The sequence below is a fragment of the Vombatus ursinus genome, unplaced genomic scaffold (genome assembly GCF_900497805.2).
Source record: "Vombatus ursinus unplaced genomic scaffold, bare-nosed wombat genome assembly UNPS02000580.1, whole genome shotgun sequence".
Classification (NCBI taxonomy): Eukaryota; Metazoa; Chordata; class Mammalia; order Diprotodontia; family Vombatidae; genus Vombatus; species Vombatus ursinus.
In genome coordinates this window covers 23,884,596-23,903,831 of record NW_020940358.1, presented here as the reverse complement: position 1 = coordinate 23,903,831, position 19,236 = coordinate 23,884,596, and the positions used below count along the sequence as shown (strand labels likewise).

Here is a 19,236-nt window from a genome sequence, read left to right as displayed (position 1 = left end):
GGAAGACTCATTTTCCTGAGTTCACATCTGGCCTCAGACATTTACTAGCTGTGTGACCCTGGGCAAGTCACTTAGCCCTGTCTGCTTAAGTTCCCCATCTATAAAATGATCTGGAGAAGGAAATGGCAAACCACTCCTGAATCTTTGCCAGGGAAACAGTCAGACATGACTGAAACGACTGAACAATAATAAACAACCTGCAGTGTTGACCTGTCAACTGCCTTCTCATCCCACAAATTTTCCTCTGTGGGTTTTCACAACATTCTCTAGTTCTTCTCCTACTTGCACTCCTCAGTCTCCTTTGTAAGATTATTGTCCATGTCCTACCCCACTGTGAGGGGGTACCCCTGGGCTTATTCTGAGCCCTCTTCTATTCTTTCTCTATCAGCTTCATCAACTCCTACAGGTTCAACCATCGTATTTATGCAAATGACTCCCAAATCTACATATCCAGTGCACATGGTTCCCAATCTCCCAACTGGCAGTCACATCTCCACTTGCATATTCCATGTGTCTTAAACATCCAAAACTGAACTTAATATTCTTCCTTCTCCCACAGAACTACTAGAGCCCCAGCTTGCTGATCATCCTAAGGCCTGACTTAGCATCCCTGTTTCTATCCAGATAATCACTCAAGTCAATTCTTTACTTTACACTCTCCTTCACTCCAAATCCCACCATTTGTCAAGTCTTGTCAGTTCAACTTGCCCCACCTCTCTCTCATCCATCACCTCTCCATTCACACGGCCACCATTGTAGTTTAGGCCCTTATGGGTCTCCTTGGTTCCAGTCTGTCACTCTTCCATTCTGTCTCCTCCGGTTACCAAATTGATATTGCTAAAACACAGGTCTGACTGTGTCACTTCCTTGCTCAAGAAGTTTCAGTAATTCCCTATTACCTTCTTGTTTGGCATGTAAAACCAACATGGTTCTAATTTAGCTTTCCAAACAGATTTCACATTCCTTCTCCACTCATTGTAGGTAGAATTAAAGCTGGAAGAGACCTTGTCAGTCAGAGTTCAATCCCCTCCTTTTACAAGTCAGTTGAGGCATAGGATCAGTGAGATTTGAACCCATGTCTTCCTGACTGCAGGTCCAGCATTTCATCTGCTACCACGCTGCCTTTGCATTCTATGATCCTGCCAAGCTAGGTTACTTGCTGATCCCCATAAACAACATTCCATCTGGTGTCTCCGTGCTTTTGCACAGATTGTCCCTCAATTCTGGAACGTCCTACCTCTTCATCTGCCTTTTGGAAGCCTTACCTTTCTATAAAAGGCATTTCCTGCTTCCCCCCCATTCTATTAGTGTTCTTTTGCCACTCCCCCAATTAATTTATTTTGTATATATTTCATATTTATCTGTTTATGTGAATGGTTTAGCTTTTGTCTTTCTATCTCCAGCCCCTACCTGGTCTATAAGTAAATGCTTGTTAAATTGATTTATAGTGCCCTGGGATTTTATAACTACATACAAGTTTGAGTAATCTCTCCCAACCCCCTCAAAAAAAGAAAAAAACAGCCAAAAAGGAGGGAGGTGGAAACCTCCATTAACAACAGTGGAAGACATTTTATTTTTAAAATCATCTCTTATCACTTCACCTATCTTGGTAGAAATCAAATGCAAAACACCTCCATTTAAAAGTCAGATATGCTTTTACTGTCTCAATCACAGCAACCTGGTACAATAAGATACACAAACTGGTAGAGTGGAAGGTCAGAGTACTTGCAATTCAGTAGTTTTGAACAACAGTATTTCCATGACAATATGTATTATATACCAGACTTTATTAATGCAGTCATCCGGGCTAAAGTTCACCATCTAAGTCACGTGGCTTCACAGTTTGTTAGGAAATTTGCAGTAGGCAGTCTGGACGTGGGTTGAGAGAACTAGAGACCTCAGAAATAGGATAGGCATGACTCTCCAGAATGAAGTAGCTAATCTCAGTAGTGAAATTCTTTAAAATTCAACTTTATATACAGTGTTATCTACACATCATCTATCAGATATATGTGTGTACATATGTATATATAGAGAAAGAGAGAGAGAGAGAGAGAGATAGTGATTTTAAAAAGTCAAATGATTGGGAAAAAAATCATTCAGCCGAGCTTGGAGGTCAATAAGTTAACAATGACCACCACGTCCAGCCAAATTCAGATTTGTTCCCCCTCCCCCACTTTTTCTTTTTAATCCAAATGTCTCTTTTTTTGCTTTGCTCTTAGAAATACATTTGGTAAGGTCCCAAAAGATTTGTACATTTGACAGACTTATGGCTAAAGTAATTTTGCATGTCCATAAATAAGCTATTTGGAATTTCTTTTCCCCCATTCCCTTCTCACCTCAAAGCAAAATTTAAAAGTAAGTTGGTTGGTCATTCATTGCATGAGTCAGGAGTTAAAGGTGTCCTTCAATTGGAGGGAGTTTTAGGACTGGCCAAGCATACATAAAAATACCTAGTAAGCAATCAGTTTCTGGCCATTTTAAGTGAAAAGTTATCTCAAACTGTCTCACATTTTGAAAATTGAGACTAAAGATATGTGGGGGGATGGGAGGCAGAGAGAGAGTGAATTAAAAGGAATGACTAAGTTACATTTCCTTCAGAAACAAGACCTAGACAATTAGGATGGTCAGGTCCAACTTTTGTGCTAGAGACCAGAGGGACACAGTGAAGTCCTGAGGAGAAGGCCCTTAGTGTGGCCTCTAAATTTATGAGGGTAGTACTACAGTCTACAGGGGCAAAGCCTCACTGCTAAGTCTGCACTAACCCCCAGGATGTGCAAATGGGAGGTAGGTATCTATATGTACACAGTATATACATTTTTAAAAGGGAAGACAACAGCTTAGTTACCTCTACTGACTCAAAAAAAAGGAACCCATCTTCAATATTCCTTCCCACTACTAACAGCTTCATCCAGGGAACATTAGGAAGCTAAGAGCTAAATGTAAACCAAACCAACACAAGAGCCCCTATTTCCACCCCCCCAAGATGAAAACAAACAAAAAAAAACAGGGAGAAGTTATAAATAGCCAGATAATGATTGTTACTACTTTTAAGCACACAACAAGGAATATATTTATTAAAAAATAAAACTTTTCAAGTCACCTATTTACAGTACAAAGAAGAGAGTCAATACGTGTGCAACAGAAAGGAATTAAAATCAGGCCTCTTTTGGATGGCTGCAACGCAAATGTCATGTCAACAAGTCCACTAATACTGTACAGTACACTAGAGGAAGCTATTGGCAGTACTACAAAAATCAAGCATGACTGTCTTCTGTTCAGACTTTGAAACCAGAGAGCCAAATATGAGGGGGCACCAGAAAGCCCACTCGGGGATCTTGGTGATTATTTAAAACATTATCTTTGTGTGTGAGGGGAGGTGGTTAGATATTTCAGGAAGCACTTTGAGATAAACCTCTGTGGGCAGCAGTAGAACTCCTAGGAGATGCTGCTGTGAAAGAATGCTCTGCTTTCAAAAACCTTTCACTAGTCCCTGGAATGGGATCCATGAATCTTTGTGACTGTCCCTCCCCAGCCCACTGCAGCTCATCAGTGGGGTAGCTGGGGAGTTGTTTGAAAACCTCACGTATCAAACGCCTTTAAAAAACAAAACTGAGCGGGAGTGGGGGTGGGGGTGGGGATGGGGTGCATATAAGAGAACTAGCAAGTCCAAGTGCCGAACTGGAGAGGAAGCCTTGTTGGTCCTCTCCCCCTTATCAAATCACAAAGCATCCACTGCTGGAAAGCTCTGACAGCAGTGTGGATCCCAAGGTGTGTATAGCAAGGATGAGGACACAAAAACACCGACAACAGAGGGGTGAAATGTCATTCCCCATAGGTCAGCATAGCTCCACTTCCGAGGTCAGCGTACGACTTCACCGAGGAAGTCACAAAGTATAGTTTTAGCCCTTTGTGCAGAATATAAGAGTTCGAGTCTATCTATACACAAAATGGGAGAACTGGGGTGACTTATAGTTGAGCTGACTGTTAGGCATGAATTTGTGTTGCTCACTTTTTTTGCAGCATGGATCGTAGTGGTAAGCAGTGAGGCAGGTATCGCATGAGACTTTTGAACAGATTGCACATGTGTTAGAGGCCCCTGACCGGTTGCAAAAGCCACAACGAGATGCAGCTGTAGCCTTGGATTTTGAGTGGAGGTGAGATGCCCTTTCGGGGCCCTGAGTCTGTGCCATGTACAGAGACTTCTCCCTCAGAGTAGCCCCATGGGATAAACCTTCATGGGGGCCTGATTTTATGGGGAAGTTGTTCTGTTTGGTGACAGGATAGTCCTGCCGACATGTGAGTACAGTTTCACACCGCTGGCAGAGTGAGGAGCCACATGTGAGGCCACAGCTTTGGCACTTGGAAGAGGTGGTCTCTTTGGCGGGATGTGTACGCTTATGATAAAGGGGATTGGAGTCATTTCGGAGTACCCACACATCTGGCTTGAGAGAATCTGGTCTCCTATATGTACCCCTGGAATCTGAATCTGTGTAAAGGTCTAGGTCATCTTGGGGGGAAAAATAGGTGTTATAAGGAGGGATGGTTCGTAACATGCCATTGGGATTTGAAGAAAGGGGCACAAAGTCCTCAGAGCAGCCACGTGGGGAGCTGGACATGGTCAGGAGAGAGGGAGACGGTCGAATAATTTCATCTTTGATGTCATCTTCCACATCTACTACTGCAGGCTCCTTCCTGAGGCTAAGCGAAGTCATCAGCGGTGGCTTCTTACTCTCCCAGTAATTATCATAAGTGTCCATGGACTTGGAAGGCTTATTCACTTTGGGCTTGAAGTAATCTTTTGCTGCTCTCTCACTGGCTGATTTCTGAAGGGCCATCCGTGCCATAGAAGCAGTGAGGTTCTCCTTACACTCCACCCGCCTCTTCATGGCATCTGAGCAGCCCCTCACATCTTCACTGCTGTGTTTACGCTCATTCACCACATCCAGCTCTGAGTAACCCTTGTCCTTCACCTGGGAGTGTATCTCAAGCAATTGCTCACATTCTACTTTGGCCAAAAAAAGCTCAAAAGAGACCATTTTCACCTGCAAAGTTTCTACCAGTTCTTTGAGCCTGTATGCACTTCCAAGATCCTGGACATAGCCCATGTAATTCAGGATGACTCTGATGTCTTCTTCCAGTAATGTTGATTTCACATAATAAACAAAAGGTCCTGTGTAGGTCTAGAAGAGAGGGAAAAAAATCCAGTATTTTCCCTTTAGTATACACAAAATGGAAAACAATTCCCATTTAACTATAATATAGACCATGTGGGGAAAAGGGATTACTTCACTAGACTCATGCTCTAGGAGACCGAAATTAATGTTTACTAATATCCAAGACACTAGTATGAGGGAAATTCCACATCTACTCTCTGAAAATTCAGGAGGAGAACTGATGATTTTGTGGGGCTGGGGCTTTCTACCAACAGAGAAAACAGTGGTGAATAACAAAGAAGAGTAGATTCAGAGGAGAAAATCCAATGATAAACAATTCTTTCTTGGTTTCCATTAATATGAAACAATACCATTGACCCATTTCACCTGGTAAATTATTTGAATATTCTCACAGAAAGACTTAATACAGACCCTTGAGTCCGAATTACCATCTAACTCAGTGCTACATTCAGAAAGATTTCTGAAGAATCAATCTGGGGTCTATCTACAATACAGAAATCTGGTTCAAACCACAATAAGTAGAATATTGGATTAGAAATAAAATGATTCAGTTCCTAGTTCTGGCTGTATTTATTGTGTAAGCATAGGTAAGTCATTTGACCTCTTTGGAGGTTGTTACTTCCTCTGTAAAAAGAAGCGGGGTAGGGACTAGACTACCAAACTTTATTGTACTTCAGGACTTTTAGGTAATGTGAATGAGTGATTTGGGAAATATGGAATTACCCTCACCCACCTCCAAAAAAGTCCCATCCCACGCCCCCCTTCAAAAGCCCATTAGCACACACTCTAAATCATAGAAGCCATTGGCACAAACTTTTGCTGACAAGCCAGTTAAATTCTCCTGCCAGAACCCCAACCATCTGGTAGAGTACATCATGAAAGATACAATAATGTAGCGAAAAGGAAGATTTTATTTGAAGTAAAGAGGCCTGAGTTCAAAAGTCATTTCACAACTATAAGCCTCAGTTTCCTCATCTGTAAAATGAGGATAAGAGTATTTGCATCATCATTTGCCTCACAGGGTTGTTATAATTCTTAAAACACTAGAGCAATGCCAGTTACTCATATCATCCATTCAAAAGTTTTAGTTTAATTGCACAAAGGTTCTGAGGCACCAAGTATATAGGTGGTACCAGTCAGTGGATGCCATGATTGCTGGTTCTACATCTTTCTCAGGCATTAAGGCCAGTGGAAGATAGAACAACACTTGACGGTCATTTATTCTTTGTAGTCTATGTTCATCAGAGGTTTTGGGGGGGTGGGTGGAGAGAAGAGGGGCTGGCTGGCAACTAGTTCAAGTCCCTCATTGAAAAACTGAGGGAAAACTAAGCCCGAGAGGGAAGGCGCTTGCCTAAAGTCACACAGATAATAATTAACAGAGTTGAGATTCAAACTTAGTTCCCTTGATTCCAAACCCAGGGTTCCATTCACTACACCACTGGGCCCAAGAAGAAAAAAAAGAAACCCTCAAGCAATTTACTCTTTGCTTAATGGTAAAAACACAGATCATTACAGCTGGAAAGAGATTATCTGTTCCAATACCCTTATTTTACAGATAAGTGAGGCCAGAAAGAGGAAGTAACCTAAGTGGTCACTATGCTAGTTATGGCAGGCATAGGACTCAAACGTAGGTCTTCCGATTCCTAGTCTAAGCCTTATTCCACTATAGTAGGCCTCCATAACTTTAGGGAAACATTATTGGAGATGGATGTAGTCCCAGAGAAGAATCTTCCCTACAGCCTACTTTATTTAAACTACAGGAAAGCACTTCTAAGTATGCCTTACTTTAATACTTTTGAATTCCTTCTTCCAAGGGTAAAGGAAGAGGTTGATTCCCACTGTCTCCAGCATGTTGAATGCGCTGTGGAGAGTCCGCAAGTTAGAGGACCTCAGTGAGCGAAGGGAGCTCTCAACCACCTCATAAAATTTGATCAGCCGGAATCTATAAAAGGGCTCGATCTTATGCAGACTGAGTACGGCCGAGGCCGCCACCCGGAGGTACTCATCATTGACAGGTCGCTGCTTAGCGCTGGAGGCATCCACTTTGGCCTCATGAAACTGCACGTACTTCCTGAATAAGTCGTCTTTATATTTTGTATCCATTGAAATCAGCTTTCCTAGAACATTCCCAGGTAGCAGCTACCTCATCTCTTCCATGGCTTTTCTCCTGGGGGCATGGCAATCTTAAAGGGCACTGGCATTTTACCTTTCTTGGACAATTGTGGTTTCTGGAAGAGGAGAAACAAAAAAATATTAGTAGTGTTTCCACATGATCATTCATAAACCAAGTTTCTGAGAAATAAGTCTTCCCTCATCCTGTTCCATCATCAGCTATTGTTATTATTGCTAATAAGGACATTCATTTAAACATTTATAAGCATCTTCTATGCACAGAACATTGTGCTAGGAGATGCACAAAGTTCAGATTGGACAGTTACTGCTGCCTCATGTAAAACTTACAATTTAGTCATTTGGAAACAATTTTGAAAATTATATGCCAAGCAATAAATATCTGAAATAATCTCAGTTAAAAAAAATTTTTTTTTTCGGTTAAGCTTTAGAACTATAGCATTTGATCCAAATAACGGAAATTCTTTTTTCTTCCTATAAGTGGTTTGTTAACCATAAAGTAATACATAAATATACCATTTCAATGACCTTTCATTACATCTTGTGGTAAAAGCAGCATTATCTCCATTTTGCAGATAAGAAACCTAGAGTTCAAAAGGATAAATGACTTGTCCAAAATCATACAGCTAAGTAAATGGTAGGACTCATACCCAGGCCTGATTCCAAATCCAATGCTTTCTGGCCTTGATGTGGACTACAAAATGCTTTAATAATTATATTGAATTTAATGAGTATGTTGGAGAGTCTTAGGGTTCTGAGGATAGATATAAAAACCAAAACTAATTTCCTGTAGAACCCAGCCAAACTGATCTTATCTTCTGAATTTTGAATGCAATGCCAGTTTTCTTAAATATTCTTGAAAGCAAGAAAAATTAGATGCTAATATCAACATCACTTTAAAAAGCTTATACTTATTTATCTTTAATCTATTTAACACTCCATTTAATTCTACTCTAATGCCTCATTGTGGAATAAGAAATGATTCTAGGTTCTCAAAGGCTTTATCAGGGAGTACAGGTTCTGGCAGGTTCTACTATGCTAGAAAGGCTTCAGATATGGTTCAAGTAACAAACTACCTGATGTTCAGTCTGGACAAGTATGAAGAAGCTCACTGGCAGGATACTGGCCACTCAATAATGAATTTTTTGACCATGGCAATCCGTGAAACAAACACACACATACAAAATGGTACTCAGTCCTATGTAGATCCCCTCCTCCCACCCTGTAAAAAGAGAAAGTGTCACTGATAGAAAATGGAACAGAGGATTCTAAGAATAATGTAATTTTTAGACATATATAACGATTAGCTTAGCTGCTGGTACTACAAAATATGAAATTCTCATCCAGTAATCAGTGAGTGGACTTATTATTGGAGGAACTGAATTACATCAATTATGACATTCTCACTACAGGGAAGTTATAGCTAAATAGAAAGCTGGCAAATAAAAGAGTTAGTAAAGTTGATTTTACACCAGTTAGTGAAAGCTGGTTTTACCCCATATCCAAAATCAATAAGAAAACATCATGGGATGTCTGGTCATGATCTGCCACAATGCTTGTACTTGGTATTTGTAAAAAAAGACCCTCATGAAAATAACCACATCTCACATGCCAATATATTTTGCTGAAGATGAAGACAAAGAAAAATTCTACAAAGAACTTACTAAGACCTTCTAAATTAAAATTAACATACTTTGATACCTGATGTCTAATGCAAAAGTGGCCACTAAAAAGACAGGCAACATAGGTGGTTTGCGAGTAAATTAGGTGAGCAAGAAATGAGAGGCAATAGAAGTCTCACAAGTATTTTATTCAAGAAAAGTATCAGGAGGCATTGAACATGGCAAGCACCAAGTAAACATCAAAAAGCAAAAAACAATTAAAACAATTCCAATTTAACTACTGAAATAAGCTGCTGATGTGGAAGTCTAGGACCCAAATGAAGGAATGGCCATTGACACAAATTATAAACATTTTGTAAAGAACTCTAACAATTAAGTCAATTGTCATAATAGAAAAAAAAAAACCCCAACCAACACCCACCTCATCCTGTACGTCTAGTTTCCTTGTTAGGTGGAGAGAGGTTTAAAATATAAATTCTTTTGTAAAATCTTATGGAGGAGGATGATGTGTACTATCACCTCATAAAACACAAAATAACAGTGGAAGGAAAAAAAAATTTAAACAAAGTCTAAAGAGAGAAAGAGACAACTATGCAAAGTCATCCCAAGGGCAGGTAAGCATGAAATGGGAAGAGACAGAAAAATAGATGAAAAATAGAAAAGAGCTGTGAAAATTTTTATGATAAACTCTGTTCACTGTTATGGATTGTGAAGCCACAACATTTGAACTCTGACATCAGAGTCCTGGATGTGCTAGAGAAAGAAGTGGAAATTGCACTGAGGAAAACAAAGATGGAAAAAGCTGCTAGAAAAGAATATAGGTATTCATACTAGTGAAAAAGTGTTAAAGAGATCAATTATGATCTGAAAGATAACAAAAGTATGGGGGGGGATTAGACCTTAATACCCCCCCAAAAGTAAAGATCATCAATAATTAGCAACCCAAATACCTTTTTTCCCCCATCTACGCAAAATTTTGTGAGAATAGACATTCATCAAGCACATCCTGGATGAAAATATGAGAAAAGAACAGACAGGTTTTGACAGTATTCTAAAACAGGCAATTTATAGTGACACAATTGACTGAAAAGTGTAGAGAATACAAAATTCCACCATCCTTACTGTTTACAGACTATAAAAAAGCCTCAAATTTGATCAAATAAAACACTACCTTTATAGGCTTCCTTTCAGTAAAGTATCTTCTATCAATGTCAAAATACTAGAATATTACTTGCAAAATATAACAGATAACTTTGTTCAGCAAACCTGTTATTATTAATTTCAAGGAAGATATAAAACAGGGAGATGTATATTCTCTAAAGGTGTTCATCACTGTCCTGGAGTTTGGCACAAAGTACAAGTCAAAGAGGGATTCTGGAAGGTGAGGACCTTTCAAATGCTCCTGTTTGCCAGTCCCCTTCATTGGTTCATAATGAACTAATTTCCTACCCTTTAACCAAGGGGCTCTATGCTGGACCCTCTTATTTCCTCTTTATATAAGTTCTCTCAGTGATCTCATCACCTTCCACTGGTTCACTTATCACCTCTCCGGAGGTAACCCTCGGATCTATATATGTCCATTTCTAATCTCTCCTTGAGTTTCAGTCCTATTTTTATCACCAAGGATCCTTTAAACATCTCCAACTGGTTCTCCTGTAAGTACCTCAAGCAACACATACAAAAAATGAAACTGATTATTATTCATTCCTATACCTGACTTTCCTCCAAAGTTACCTATTTTGGTAAAGGATACCACTATCCTCCTAGTCACCCAAGTTTTCAACTTTGGAGTCACTGAGATTCTTACCACTGTCATTCCCCACCCCACTAAATACAATCAGTTGTCAAGTCTTAGTCAGTTTTACATCTACATCACAGACTTGGATCTAGAAGGGATCTTGGAGCTAGTATCTAGACCAACCCCCTCACTCTAAAGCTCTGGAAACTGGGGCAGGGTGGATAAATAACTTGCCCAAGTTTACAGTGGTGATAAGGAGCAGAGAGAGGATTTAAACTCAGGTCCTTTGGTTCCAGAGCTCTCCCCATTACTCTCTCAGCTGAAAACCTTACACTTTATATTTCACTGAAAAAACTGAGGCCGTGGATGAGAGCTACCATTTCTCTTGTTCCTTATCTCACATCATTCAGATGCCTTCTGCCACTATTTCCTCCTTCACCTGTTTCACATGAAAAAGTGGCCTTTCTCTTTGCCAAGGCAAATCTCTCTACATTCACAAGTGATTCTATTCCATCCTATCTTCCCCAGTAAATTGTCCCTTCTATCATCTGCACACTCTCACCTATTTCTAATCTTTCTCTAATGACTGTCCCATATCTCCCCCATTCTCAAAAAAAAAATCATCCCTTGATCTGTCCATCCCCCACTAGCTATCATCCTATAGATCTCTCCTCCCTTTTGTAATCAAACTTGAGAAGGCCTTCTACAATTGGTTCCCTTACTTCCTTTCCTCTCACTCTCTTAACTCATTACAGTTTGGCTTCCAAACTCATCATTTAACTTGAACTGCTCTGTACAAGGTATGATCTTTTCATTGCCAAATCTAATGGCCTTTTCTCAATCCTCATCCTTGACCTCTCTGCAGCCTGCTGATCACTCTCTTCTTCTTGATACCCTCTTCTCTCAGTTTTCATGACACTGCTCTCTCCTGGTTCTTCTACCTGTTTTCTCCTCTGTCTTCTTTGCTGGATCTAGCATGCATGTCATGCTTGCTAATGGGGGTGGAGGTCCCTCAAGGCTCTGTGCTGGGTTCTCTTCTCATCTCTATATTACTTCAACTGGTGATCTCATCAGCTACCATGATTTAGTTAACATCTCTATGCAGATGATTCTCAGATCTATTTGTCCAGCCCTAACTTCTCTCCAGACTTCCATCACATCTCCAACTTCCTACTGGAAATCTTGAGTTGGATGTTCCATAGATATCAAAAATTCAACACATCTAAAATTGAACTTACCTCCCTTACCCTTCCCTAATCCTAACTTCCCTATTACTGACAAGAGTATTACCATCCTCCCAAGTCACTTAGGTGTCATCCATAATTCTTCTCTCTCATCTCCTATATCTAATTAGTGGTCAAGTCGTGTCGATTCTACCTTTGTAACATCTCTCCTGTACGCCCCTCTTATATGCTCTGACACTTCAGACCCTCATGCCTCATGCTTGCACTACCTACAATAGTCTGCTGCTTGGTCTTCCTGCATTGTCCCGGCCCCAACTCTAATCCATCTTCCACTCTGCTGTCTAGCTGATCTTTTTAAAATGCAGATCTTATCAAAACATTCCCCTATTCAATAAACTCCAGTGGCTTGCTATTAACTCCAGAATGACAACTATAAGATCATTTGTTTAGCTTTTAAAGCCATTTGTAACCTATTTCCTTCTTACCTTTCTGGTCTTCTTGCACTTAGAGTACTCCCCTCCACATTCTCTACAATCCAGTGACACCATTCTCCTTTTGGTTCCTCAAACACTCCATCTCCTGACTGAGCATTTTGACTGGCTGTCCCCCATCCCTGAAACTCAATTCCCTGGCTTCCTTCAAATCTCAGCTAAAGGCCACCCTTCTGCAACTTGCTCTTCTCAGTCCTCTAATCTCTGTACTTTCCCTCTGAAATTATCCCCAATTTATCCTATGTATACCTTGTATTTATGTGGTTGTTCGCATGTTGTCTCCCTGATTAAACTGTAAAATCCTTGAGGGCAGCGACTGTTTTCTACCTTTCTTTGTATCCCCAGTGCTTAGCATAGAACCTGGCCCACAGCAGGTGTTTAATAAATGATAGTTGACGGATTGACACTGTACCGATTGCAGCAAAATTTACCTAGAAAATGCAGAATCTCCTAAATTAAGATCTGAAAATACTCAACGAGTAACCATCCACATAGGAAAAACCAAATACATGAAGAATGTCTATTGTTCAGACTATATACTATGCAGTTGGATGGGCCATTTATACAGCTTGTCCATCTGTACATATCTCTTGGACAAAGCAAATGGACCATGATTTGAGCTCAGAAAAGAATAGAAAGAACTATTTAGTTTCCCAAAGGCAAGCTGCATATTCCTTTTAATGAACCCCAAGCATCTTCCTAAAACAGTCCATCTTTTTAACACCAATATTCCTCCTGTGATGCTAGATAGCTGAGTCACAGAATATTGCAATTTTTGATGAACTAGAAGAAGGATCACCCCAAAGGGCAATGGCGGTTACCCAATCGTGTATGATGGGCATGAGCAGGCTGTGACACTACAATTCAACAAATATTAAGGCTTAACTATGTTACAGGCACTGTGATAAGTGCTGAATATCCACAATAAAGGGATAGGACATGGATGATGCAACAAAGGATGCTGAGATGGAGTAGTCGAACAGATTAAGAGGATAATAAAGAGTGGTGGCACTGAAGACCACATAAGATAAAGTGCCCCAAAGGAGGTTGTAGACAATATAACTAAACTACAGAAGTGAAAATAAAACAGAGAACGAGGACAACAAGGACAGAGAAAAGGCCATTAGATTGAACAGTTAAGAGATCACTGGTAACCTTGGAGAAAGAGGCTTCAGTTGAGTAGTGAGATCAGAAGTCAGACTGCAAGGGACTGAAGAGAAGGAGGAATTCTTCAGGAAAAGTGACATAAAAGGATATCATAAGAGAAATGCATGACCAAAAGGGGGGGGAAAGATGGGCTAGTCACATAGCCACAGGAAAAGACAACTGACAAATAATTCATTCAATCAAGAGAACAAGGTAAAGCTCACTGAGAGGCCCTCTGGGATGAACTTACCAAAGGACATAAACATAAATTGCATTAATTTATTAATGCAATTAAATAAACTATTAAAGTATTTACTTATATAATTTATCTAAAAAAATTTCATAAGCTGCCTACTAGATCCAACAGACGACTTTTTCGGATGTATTTATACATTTTAACTGAAGGATTGAAAACCTATTAAAGAGTCACTTAAGCTTCTTCTTAAAGTTCATATCTGCTCTAAACCAAGTAAACAAAAGCTAAAACCCAGACTCCTTCAAACAGAGACCACAAACTTGTGTTTTCTACATAGGCTAATTGTTTTTAGCTATAAAACAGTCCACATATGTAGAATGCACATCAACATTAATAAGTAATGAAAAAAAGGCATTTGGCATGTAAAACAATCTTTGGCTATCATTCTTAATCACACAATTCACGATACAGAAGTCGTGGAAGAAGAGCTGGACTGGGAGGCAGGGTTCCAGTACAATTTCTGCTATTAATTAGCTGGGTGATTTTGAGCAACTTTTCTAGCAACATTTCCTCCGCTATAAAATGAGAAGGTTGGACTAGATAATCGAAGGGCTCCTACAGCTCTAACATTTAGGAGTGAATTCATTTTAAATTGGGAGCCAAAGGAATAAACTGGCAGCTTGTGGTACAATGGATTGCTGGGCCTGGAGTGACCCAAGTTCAAATCTGGCCTCAGACACTTAGCTATGTGACCCTGGGCAAATCACCTAGGACCTCTGCATACCTCAGTTTCTCCAACTGTAAACCAGGGATAATAATTGTACCCACCTTTGAAGCATTGCTGTGAAGATTAAGTAAGATAATATTTATAAAAAGCCCTTAATACAGTGCCTGGCACATAGTAGGCACTATATACAAACTTATACTCTTCCCCTCCCCTAAGCTGGGTAGATCATCCCTCAGCCTTTTTCCTCTTCTACAAAATGAGAGAAGTAGGAAGATGAACTTTAAAGTCCCTGTCTGTCTCCAAATCTATGATTCTATGGCTCCTAATTTTGTTTAAATATGGTTACAAAATTTTAGTTGCCTTTAAAATTGATAAATTAAGCAAGCTCAATTTAGAAGGGCTATTATGTTGGAAAAGTCCACACAGGTATAATCAAATTCCAAAAATAAAATTCTACTGAAAGTATTTCTGCCTTCTGGCTCAGTGCGAGAATAGAACAAATTCTTTCCCTCTTTCATTCCTTTAGTACCCCCTCTTCTCCTCAATGAGAAAAGGTAAACCCTTTTTTATGGGAGCGGGGGCCCAAAGACCAAGACTAATTAGCTTTAGAATTCACACTGGCAGCTAGCTCCTCCATGCCATAAAAGGAATAAAGATTGCATCGTCCCTGGTCACAGCAAAAGCTTTTTCTGAGCATAATGTTTGCATTTTATTCATTTCCAGCCAGTATTCCCAGCACTTTGAGAACTGAACAAAATTATACGCTATGCAAAGCAGCACAGTTATAGCAGACTAAGGCAGCCCAGCTGCAGTAGCAGTTAATTTATCAAAGCAATTTGAGGATCAGGATGCAAACACTTGTCACTCTCCCAAAAGCCTCAACTGTAAATATTCCTAAAGCAGTCTGACAGCTGCAAGAAGGTAAAGTGCCCAGTCAGCATAAACAATGCTTCAAAATAAAGTCCCTTTTTGAAAAAAGCAAAATGCCAATTAGAGGTTCTGCAGCTCTACCAGGATTTTTTAATCACCTCAATGGAAAGGTATGTTGGTTGAAAGCCAAAATCATTTCAAGTAATTATCGTGGTCAAATAAGCATTAGTTCACCCTCAGCTCAGTGAGCCCATTCAAGCACAAACATTTTCAGAGGCAGCATGGTGAAAGCACACCATTAACCACAGAGAAAAGAGAACAGTTATTTCTATCACATTTCACCCTAAAGTCACAGGATAGAGCAACTTCATACTGGCATAACTTCATAGGAATTTCTTCAGTACAGATACAATGGAAGAGAGACCAGTTCTTATACTCTTCTGATGGGATTCCCAAAAGGAAACTAGTACAACTCAAGCAAATCCACAGGGCCCCTTCCACTGACAGCGAACATTGAAAGACTTGCTTGGATTCAACCTAGCCCATCCGTTCTTCTTCCTTTCAAAATGAATCCAAAGTACCAGTAAGTACCCAGATTTCTGAACCTCAGAATGAGATCTGCATTGCTAAAAGTTGGCCTTTTCCTGTTTAACAGCAGCTAGCTCCTTGTGCTACTAGGAAGGAGGCACCCTGAAGCCACTTCCCTTGAATGGAAAAGGACTGGAAGAATTGCCTAAGGAATCTCTTTTTGTCTCCAAACTTCTAGGTCTCCGTGGGTCTTAGACACAGCCTTAACAACGTATGCAAGGGTATCCTCATCCGTCTCAGAACCTGCAGATCAATCTCTGACTATGCTGCTCTTAAAAGTAGCTACCTTGCTGTTTACAATACTGAGATTCCTCACCTACTTGTCACTGAGTAGAATTTATCTTGATGCCTGGAGCTACCTTTTTACCCCAAGCCAAACTCCCCTGGTTTTATTTCTAAGCTGTTTTTTTCCCTCCCTCCAGAAGACACTGGAGGAAGACAACTACCCGGGCTTCTGGAAATACTACACTTAGACAAAGCCACGAAAATAAGACGGTGACCACGTTCCAGGGCAAATTAAGTACTACATAAAAGGACCTTAAGAACTGAGGTGGCAGATATATGTATGTATGTATGTATGTATGTATGTATACACACACCCTAATTTTCATAGATAACCTAGAAATTTACAAAATCAAGTCCCGGTATGTTCTCCCAGCCCCACAACTTATCTTCCTCCAAAAAAACCCTCTCTTTTCCCCGCCCCCCTCTCCCCTTTGCAGCAATCTCAGCTCCAGCCCTTCTCAGGGATTAGATTTCAGTTCACTCCCATCTGTCCTTCCTCTTAGGGTCCAAATCTAGCATCATCACCAAGCTCGATGGCTGGTCCTCTCCTCCTCTCAGCTCGCAGAGACTCTACCGCCCAAGCTTCTCCCTTCTCGGTCCGTCTCCCCTCACTACAACCTCGGGTCCCAGCTCCCACCCCTCCTCTCCACGCCGCCCTCCGGGGTCTCCACTCTCGCTCCTCCCTAGGAGTCCCGGAGCAGTCCTCCCCTCAGGATCACCCTCGGACCTCCTTAACTCTGAAAGAGACCTTAGAGGTCGTCGAGTCCGATTCTCCTCCCACGTCCCGATCTCCGCTCACGGCCGCCTGCCCCTCAGATCGCCCGGACCCGACCTCTCCCTAGGGCCCGGTCTGATCGAAGCCCTGAGCCAGGGGAAGCCCCACTTGCTGAGGGGGGAATTTCCGCCTGAGGCCGCCCCACGCTAGTGGATCACACTTACTGAGGAGGCCGCTGCCGCCCCGGGCCGTGGTAGGGAGAGTGCAGGAGGTGAAGGAGCTGGAGCCGGGCCAGGGGCATTCGCTGCTCCGGTCACCCGAGGGGCTAGCGAGACCCGTACCCTGAGGGACGGAGGCGACCCGGAAATACACAAACCGGAAGTGATAAAGATGGGCTGGGGCTGCGCGCGTAGGAAAAAGGGGGAAGGCCAGAGCCCCGCCCGACGTGAGGCGAACACCCTCCTGGGAAGCGGGAGATGAGGCGGCGGTGGCGGCAGCGGCAGCGGCCTCTCTTTTCTGGCCGGTCCTAAGAGGGAAAGCGGTAGGGAGCCTGGGCGACGACCCGGATGTCAATGAAAAGGAAGTGACGTTTCTGAGCGACGACCTAAGGTTGTGGCGGTCTGAGTTGCCTTGGAAACCGGCCGGGTGGGGCCGGGGCGAAGGTCTGGTGCCCAACAGAGGGGCGCTCAGAGGCCTGTGTTGTTTCTTTTAACGTGCCACCCCATTACACACGCGGGGCTTTTCCCATTCACGACTTGCGGCAAATAACTTCAGAATTTGCAAATGTCTTGACGGAAATCTTTGTGTCCATTTGACTCCGACAGGAAGGAAAAACGGCGCTTTGTGAGTCCTAAGACAGCAGGCCAGTGAGGTCAATAAGAAGTGGTGTCCTCCCTGAACCTCCTGGTTCCATTTCACAGGACAGACCCATGGGGAGCGTGACTGTTCACCTCTGTATCCCTTAGCCAGGGCTGTCAATGTTAAAGTTCATTTAATATAAGAGCTGGCCAACACCCTAGAGATAAAAACAACAACAACAACAAAAAATTCCCCGTGCCTCAGTTTCCTCGTCTGTAAAATGAGAGGATTGGACTTGATGGCCTGTAAAGGTCCCTTCCTGCTTTAAATCTATGTTCCTATGATGAACATCAACCTTCTCCTTGTACAGATAGGGTTACAGAATATACCCTATATATATATAACATAGAGGGAATGTACCTTGCAATAAGATCATACACAGTCAATCTCAGGACTCCTGACCTGTCATGTGCTCTTTCCATTAAACTGCAGCTACCTCCCTTAGATCTTCAAACAGAATACAGAATAGGTATTACACATATTTACATCTACATACTCTATAAATTGATTATACAAGAAGTTCCAAATAAACATGAAGAATATAAAAAGAGCTAACCCTCATCAAACTGATCTACCTAAAACTAATATATAAAACAGTTAAGGTCCTCCAGAGCAGGGATTGTGTGTCACTTTTATATTTATGCCCTCAGTCCTTAACAACTTAACCTGGAATTTAGGTGCCAGAGGGATAGGGACTGGACCTGTGATTTCATTAGAATATCAAATTGGTATATCCTTCCAGAGGAGGGAATTCCATCTACAAATGCAAGTTGACCCCTTCTCTGCAACTTAAGGTTTTAGAGTTGCCTAGAGCACTGGAGAGGTTAAGTGACTTGTGTTCAGGGTCAAATCACCAGTAAGTGTCAAGGCTGGGACTTGAAGCCAAGTCTTTTTGGCTCAGAGGCTCACTCTATTTACTACCCTACATTGCCTCTTTGCCCCGAACAAAAATGCTTATTAACATTTAATAATGGGAGCTTCCTAATGGACCTTCTGGGCCTTAATTGTCACCTCCATAAAATGAGGAGTTTGGAATAATTGAACTAGATAGTTTCTAAAGTTCCCTATCAGCTCTGACATTTTTGGTTATATTTCCTAAGATGCCTTCTTTCTCTGACAGCCTGTGACTTGAAGCACAATTTTACTACTTTACATGCTAATTAAGGTTTACACTTTCTTTGTATCCTTGATTTCACATTGCATTACTGTTAATCATATTTGGTTTTATTTTAGTGTCTTCCAATCTATGGGCCATGGGTCCCAGGTTGGGGGATGGGAATCATGGAGTTATGGCCAGAGGTTCATTTTATTAAATTGCTTAAATAAGAAAACTGCAAATTAATAAATAATAAGCAATCTGTTTCATATTTCAAATGTATGTAGGTGCTGTTGTGAATAATATACTACAGATTCATTTAAAAGTATTACTGAATCCATTATTGTTTTTTGTCACTGTGTTCTAAATCAACAAATACTATGTTGAAAGGGGGTCCTCATACTATAAAAGGT

The 19,236-nt window shown here is 41.2% G+C and overlaps 1 protein-coding gene across 2 annotated transcripts; it reads right to left on the bottom strand.

Annotated features, from left to right (window-relative positions):
• Positions 1-1,636: 1,636 nt before the first annotated feature.
• On the bottom strand, positions 1,637-17,374 carry SPATA2 (spermatogenesis associated 2). Of its 2 annotated transcripts, none has more exons than XM_027852489.1 (3): positions 17,094-17,374; positions 6,963-7,405; positions 1,637-5,183 (listed from the first exon to the last, which is right to left on the bottom strand). In XM_027852489.1, exons 2-3 carry the CDS (start codon positions 7,278-7,280, stop codon positions 3,936-3,938), a joined length of 1,566 nt encoding a protein of 521 aa, XP_027708290.1. In that variant the 5' UTR covers positions 7,281-7,405; positions 17,094-17,374; the 3' UTR covers positions 1,637-3,935. The 2 variants fall into 2 exon arrangements, with proteins under 2 accessions (XP_027708290.1, XP_027708297.1); XM_027852496.1 differs by lacking the exon at positions 17,094-17,374 and adding an exon at positions 8,384-8,522.
• Positions 17,375-19,236: the final 1,862 nt, after the last annotated feature.

Excerpts from the sequence above, each read along its gene's own strand:
- SPATA2 (XM_027852489.1), bottom strand. The coding sequence starts at position 7,280 with ATGGATACAAAATATAAAGACGACTTATTCAGGAAGTACGTGCAGTTT. Across the intron at positions 5,184-6,962 it reads AGGAATTCAAAAGTATTAAA|ACCTACACAGGACCTTTTGT; the intron begins GTAAGGCATACT and ends CCTCTCTTCTAG.